Raw genomic sequence first — 6,549 nt, forward strand, 5'->3', positions numbered from 1 at the left:
AGCGACTGAGGGTGCGGTACTTGATCCAGGAAACCCTGGATGAAGCAGAGTGTGATGTCTTCTTGTACAAGTTCGGCATCAATACTTCGAAGGACAATCCCTGACCATGTGATTTCTACCTAAGCAATTGCTACATAGACGTTTCGAATTAGTAAGTTGCAGACGCTCGTCGACTGGGAGTTCTCCGAAAACTGAACATTGAGAAATAAAGTGTTGCAGGCTGCATGCTGGGCAACTAGAACCTCTGCCTTCTGTTGTAGTGTTGACTGCTATTCTAGATGAACGATTCCTAAAATCGACTGAAGATGCTTGGTTGCCACAATTGGATGATCGTTGATCTACTAAGCACGCGTCTAGTACTCTTGCTTGTTTTGTAAGAAAATCAACTAAAATGTCGAATGATGGTTTTATCTCGTTAGATACATGCGCTTCCCAATTCTTTTGCGTGACATCGTCTAGTTTTACTACCATCAAATGGGTCAGCATGGCTCCCCAACCGCTTGTTTGTTCACCTAGTTGATCGAGTATTTTCGTATTTCGTTCAAAACAGTTGATTGCTTCGTGGATAGCTGCTGCAGATTGCCTTCTCATCTTCGGAAACTCGAACATTGCATTTAAATGCCGTTTTTTAAGAAGGTAATTATTTGAGAACCTTGAGACCAAACAATTCCAAGCAACTCCATAATTTGATTCGCTCATTGGAAACGAATCGATCACTTTCAATGCCTCACCCCGTAAAGACGACCTTAAATAGTGGAATTTTTGAATATCACTTAGTTCTGTGGAGGAATCGATCAAGGCTCTGAAGGTATCGACGAATCAATAATGATTAGCGAATATGCGGCAGTTGCCTACAATGGAGAAAGCGAAGAACCCTTCTACGAGAAAGTACGTTAGTTGGACAGGTTCTCACCTACTGAGCCTGTCAAATAGGCCTTGAACTAATTTATGCTTCCAAGATATTCTATATAATGGTCCTTTGTAGGAGAACGATGAATCTTGTCTTGAAGCTTGGCGAATGTTGGCGCTCCAACAACGAATTTGTGTATCAGAAGGCGAATTATAGCAGCGTTCTCGAACAACTAGCTAAAATATACGAGCAAAAAGCAAAGCCTGGGTGCTAATTCCGTTATTGAAATTTGACCTTCTGTTTTTATACGACAGACTTCGCAACCAGCTGTTAGAATACAGAACAGTGCGGGGTCAGTGCTACGATCCTATTGACTCTAACAGCCTCTCCCAGCCGAGAAAATATACGAGCACAGCACCACAGAAACCAGACGTACTCAATTTGGACAGGTACTCACCTATGGAGCCTGTCAAACAAATATCTAGATGACTCGGTCCGTTATTTATAGCACAAATTCCTTATACGTATGACAGTTGAAGATAGCTCACACGATGAAATTTCATCAAAATGGCTGTTCTCCAATTAGTAGGCGGTATCTGCAGCGATGACGATAGTGGGTATATGTATAGTCGATGAATCCGATTTTTTGGAATGAAGTTGCCAATTCCGTTTCCGAAACACTGATCCTGGTCACGGCACCATGTTGTGACCCTTTCCTTCAGTGTTTGATGTGATGATGTGATATTCTATCAGAGTTATTCTAATTCTTTACTTCGTATGTATTTTCTTTTTAATTGATGTAAATCGGTGAAACTTTTAAACTTTCCTCTACGTTTCGTTTATTACGTTTCGGCCTACTTTATAGCTGTTCAGCCATCATCAGATTTCTTAAAAATAAACAATCTTCAAAATTTACATGTTTAGGCAAAACAGAAATAGCTTACATATAAACAGTTCTTATAAAAAAGTGCAAAACTTTTGTTGTCCGCTGTTATTCTTTACGGCGACGCTGCCCGTGCCGTAAGTGGTTGTCTTCTGCTCTGTTCAAACTTTCTTAGTTTGTGCAGGGCGCCGTCATATGCGTTGGAGAAACTCAGAGCGTCCCGCTGTAAATTCACCGTTTTCCCCTCGCGCAGTTTTACATGTAGTGTTTCAGCGTTCAATCGTTTGGCTTCGTTGCTCTCTCGCTCTAAAATAGCTGTTTCAGAGAACTTGAAGACATGGCCCTGTTCCACTGCGTGCTGTGTGAGTCCAGTCATCGACGATTTAGTCCGGATTGAGCTTTGGTGTTGCTGCAAACGTTTTTCAAGTGTTTGCGATGTTTGTCCTACATACACTTTGTCGCTACATCCACCACACGGTATGCTATATACCACGTTAGTTTGTTGCATTTTGGGGATCTTGTCTTTCAGCTTAGTGAAAATAGTGTCTTTCATTTTATTGCATGGTCTGTGCGACACTGTGACGTCATGCTTGCGCAATACTTTGGCCACTTTTTCACTTAAGCATGGGATGTATGGGAGTGATATGTACTTTGTGGTTTTCTCTTCCCTGTCGGTGTTTTGAAGCGTGTTGTAGAGTAGATGCACTCTGTTTGCTAGTGTACGGTTTATCAGCTGATCGGGGTAGTTGTTTTTGCGTAGTGTATCTTTAGCCACTTGTATGCTCTCTTCTCTCTTTGCCGGATCAGTTAACTTTAGAGCACGATCACAAAGCGCTGTGACTGTATTTACTTTGTGCGCAAAGGGGCTCTCCGAGTAGAAGTCTAGATATCGGCCGTCTTTCTGCTTGGGATGCCAAGATTTTCCAATTTGGTTGTTTTTTCTCGATAGGGTTAGATCCAGAAATCTTAAGCACGATTCTGTTTCTTTTTCTACCGTGAATTGTATCGTGTCGTGTAGTTTATTGAATTCTTGGAGAACGATGTTTATTTCGTCCTCTTTTCCGACTAAAAAACAATCATCGACGTAGCGCTTGTAAAACTCAATCGAGATGTTTTTTTGGGTCAATGTGGCTAACGTAGTTTTTTCGAGCTTCTCCATTATGATGTTAGCGACAACTGGAGAGAGAGGCGATCCCGTCAAAAACTAACGAAATCAGAAAAATAAACACAATGAAAATGAAGAAGATAGACGAACGTAACCAACAACCGACTTGGATCGAAAACACCACGGACACAGAAATTCCAGAATACCTCGCCAGAACACTAAAATTGGGACCAAACTTCAATATCCAAAACAAACACTCCACTCCGTACGTGAAGTTTATCGCAGACGTCGAAACCAGCATACAAAAAATACCCGAAGCTGACAACATCCGTGCAGAAGTCTCCAACATCGTTTCCAATCATATAGGGGAAGGGCGGTAAAGACGGACACTGCGGGAAAGACGGACACTTGTCATATTTCATAAACAATAATTTTTTGAAGCAAATCAATGATGGGAAATGTTTCTATAGACTGAATTAACACTTTTGAATTAAACTGCTGATTTTTAGCAGCGCAGCTGTCAAATTTATAAGCAAAACAAAGAAAAAATACGTATATACGCTTACCGATGTAATTTTGTGTGTGAAGAAAATAGCTAGTAAATCGTTAAAAAATAACATAATCATGCTAAACAGACGACATTCCGTTAGTTTGATCCTTCACTGAATATGCATTGGAAACCTGGTAAACTTTTGAATATTCAGTAAAAAGTTATTGAAGTTTGAACAAATGATATCCAAGTCGGGAAAGACGGACACCCAAAGGTAGGGAAAGGCGGACACACAGATTTTGAACCCATTTTGCCCAACAACTATTTAACATTGCAAATACTTAAATATTTTATATGTAAAAGTAACCAGAAGTCATATAGCAGTTGGAATAGGCCAACTTTTAGAAACGATTAATTCGTCACCAATTAAAATATTGAAGGGAACCATTTTATTTTCTCGCTCAAAGGGGGGATCGGGAAGGGGGTTTTCCCAAACCAATTCTTTCCTAAATACATGATGAAATATGTTAATCTTTCTTAATACTGATAATTCGACGACGCGTGACACCTTTTTGCGAGTGTCCGTCTTTCCCATATCAAGTGTCCGTCTTTCCCGCCCTTGCGCAGAAACTCTGATTTATACATGATGTTTATAATATTTAAAAAAGCATAAATTTTGGAAGAAATTTTCCAGCGCACGTTGTAACTTTATTAGACAGAGACTTAAAGGTTCAGTTTGTGCGAAAATTGCGATCAATACAGTTATATTTGAGTAGATATTGAGTCTTTACCTTAAGGTGTCCGTCTTTACCGCCCTTCCCCTAAGCTATCACAGTCAACCAAGAACCAAAGAAAACAACTGGATTCAGAAGGATATGCTCAACAGCCGAAAATTCCTCGAAGCACATCCGGATCTGTACGTAACAAAAGCCGATAAGGGAAATAAAATCGTTTTGATATCTGCGCAGGAATACCAGCAAAAAATGACCACGATGGTGAATGATGCTGCCACTTACAAACCACTAAAGGACAATCCGACCAACCGAACACTCAAAAAACTGAACAGCATCATACAATATTGGTGGGAGAATAAATATATCGACACGCACACTAAAAACAGGCTAAAAATATTCAACTGCCAACCACCCAGGATTTATGGTTTGCCAAAAATTCATAAAACTAACAGACCACTTAGACCAGTGGTATCGACGATCGGATCAGCTACGTACCGGATGGCACAATATCTAGCGGGAATTCTGGAACACCTGGTTGGAAAAACGGAGTACCATGTACGCAACAGTTTTGATTTCGCCGAAGAAATATCTAAACTGCGGATTTCAGACGGTACCGTAATGTACTCTTTAGACGTAGTATCGCTCTACACCAACATCCCAACCGACGAAGTGTACCAATGTGTGGAAGAAAAATGGAATGACTTGCGGAACCACTCAACCATCCCGTGGGAGAGTTTTAAATCAGCAATGAAAACAGTATTGGAAGCATCTTTCTTTCAATACAACAACAAATTTTTCTCCCAAGTCCAGGGTGTACCCATGGGATCGCCTCTCTCTCCAGTTGTCGCTAACATCATAATGGAGAAGCTCGAAAAAACTACGTTAGCCACATTGACCCAAAAAAACATCTCGATTGAGTTTTACAAGCGCTACGTCGATGATTGTTTTTTAGTCGGAAAAGAGGACGAAATAAACATCGTTCTCCAAGAATTCAATAAACTACACGACACGATACAATTCACGGTAGAAAAAGAAACAGAATCGTGCTTAAGATTTCTGGATCTAACCCTATCGAGAAAAAACAACCAAATTGGAAAATCTTGGCATCCCAAGCAGAAAGACGGCCGATATCTAGACTTCTACTCGGAGAGCCCCTTTGCGCACAAAGTAAATACAGTCACAGCGCTTTTTGATCGTGCTCTAAAGTTAACTGATCCGGCAAAGAGAGAAGAGAGCATACAAGTGGCTAAAGATACACTACGCAAAAACAACTACCCCGATCAGCTGATAAACCGTACACTAGCAAACAGAGTGCATCTACTCTACAACACGCTTCAAAACACCGACAGGGAAGAGAAAACCACAAAGTACATATCACTCCCATACATCCCATGCTTAAGTGAAAAAGTGGCCAAAGTATTGCGCAAGCATGACGTCACAGTGTCGCACAGACCATGCAATAAAATGAAAGACACTATTTTCACTAAGCTGAAAGACAAGATCCCCAAAATGCAACAAACTAACGTGGTATATAGCATACCGTGTGGTGGATGTAGCGACAAAGTGTATGTAGGACAAACATCGCAAACACTTGAAAAACGTTTGCAGCAACACCAAAGCTCAATCCGGACTAAATCGTCGATGACTGGACTCACACAGCACGCAGTGGAACAGGGCCATGTCTTCAAGTTCTCTGAAACAGCTATTTTAGAGCGAGAGAGCAACGAAGCCAAACGATTGAACGCTGAAACACTACATGTAAAACTGCGCGAGGGGAAAACGGTGAATTTACAGCGGGACGCTCTGAGTTTCTCCAACGCATATGACGGCGCCCTGCACAAACTAAGAAAGTTTGAACAGAGCAGAAGACAACCACTTACGGCACGGGCAGCGTCGCCGTAAAGAATAACAGCGGACAACAAAAGTTTTGCACTTTTTTATAAGAACTGTTTATATGTAAGCTATTTCTGTTTTGCCTAAACATGTAAATTTTGAAGATTGTTTATTTTTAAGAAATCTGATGATGGCTGAACAGCTATAAAGTAGGCCGAAACGTAATAAACGAAACGTAGAGGAAAGTTTAAAAGTTTCACCGATTTACATCAATTAAAAAGAAAATACAAAGGAATACGGTGACCAAAACAATTGAAGCAATTCTTTACTTCATTCCAATCCCCGAGTCGAATGTTCCTGGATAATAACCTTCCTAGTTTACCGCCATCTTCACACCTTTTATAATTTACTTGATTGAAACCACAAAGCTTTTAATTTTACACATATATTCAATTTTAGCCAAAATTATTAAATTATATTACATTTACTGAGTGTGTACAAAAACGGCTTTATTCTCTGGTAGTCCTTATATCACAATGGCTGGTCTTATAATAAAATTGTTCTTAGTCTTAACTATATTTTTATAATGGCTCTCTTCAGCACATTTTATCATTTGCATCGGTACTCAAGAGTTATAAGCTTCATCGACTCAAG

The 6,549-nt window shown here is 40.2% G+C and overlaps 2 protein-coding genes across 2 annotated transcripts; one reads left to right on the plus strand and one right to left on the minus strand.

The window, feature by feature from the left end:
• Positions 1-1,848: 1,848 nt before the first annotated feature.
• On the minus strand, positions 1,849-2,892 carry LOC128735930 (uncharacterized). Its single transcript, XM_053830412.1, has one exon. It carries the CDS (start codon positions 2,890-2,892, stop codon positions 1,849-1,851), a length of 1,044 nt encoding a protein of 347 aa, XP_053686387.1.
• Positions 2,893-4,203: 1,311 nt separating this feature from the next.
• On the plus strand, positions 4,204-5,964 carry LOC128735931 (uncharacterized). The gene has a single exon (XM_053830413.1). The coding sequence runs from the start codon at positions 4,204-4,206 to the stop codon at positions 5,962-5,964; it is 1,761 nt and encodes a 586-aa protein (XP_053686388.1).
• Positions 5,965-6,549: the final 585 nt, after the last annotated feature.

The sequence above is a fragment of the Sabethes cyaneus genome, chromosome 2 (assembly GCF_943734655.1).
Source record: "Sabethes cyaneus chromosome 2, idSabCyanKW18_F2, whole genome shotgun sequence".
Classification (NCBI taxonomy): Eukaryota; Metazoa; Arthropoda; class Insecta; order Diptera; family Culicidae; genus Sabethes; species Sabethes cyaneus.